Source organism: Penaeus monodon, chromosome 23 (genome assembly GCF_015228065.2).
Source record: "Penaeus monodon isolate SGIC_2016 chromosome 23, NSTDA_Pmon_1, whole genome shotgun sequence".
NCBI lineage: Eukaryota > Metazoa > Arthropoda > Malacostraca > Decapoda > Penaeidae > Penaeus > Penaeus monodon.
Window position 1 is genome coordinate 13,504,491 of NC_051408.1, and position 249 is coordinate 13,504,739.

Consider the following 249-nt stretch of genomic DNA (forward strand, 5'->3'; position numbering starts at 1 on the left):
CATCACCTTCTCTCTCTCATTCCCTCGTCTTCTCACTCCCCGTGCTCTCGTGGCTTCCTCACCTGCGGCGGGTAGGCTTCTACCTGACACACCACTTTGGCGCTCTCCATGCGCGCCACGCCCTGGGTCCGCCTGCTCGGGGTGCTGCACACGGGCGCGACTGCAACGAGGCAAGGGATTCGTGTTTATCTGCCTTGGTATGTATATGTATATGTATTCATACATAGTTACGATAATACGCATACATGC

General features: G+C 55.4%; 1 protein-coding gene across 1 annotated transcript in view; it reads right to left on the bottom strand.

The window, feature by feature from the left end:
- LOC119587798 (nephrin-like) overlaps nt 1-249 on the bottom strand; it is a gene marked incomplete at its 5' end in the record, with an annotated part of 30,391 nt that overhangs the window by 5,822 nt on the left and 24,320 nt on the right. The window contains 1 exon segment of the mRNA XM_037936496.1: nt 63-160. Within this exon segment, the coding sequence (XP_037792424.1) occupies nt 63-160 (98 nt within the window).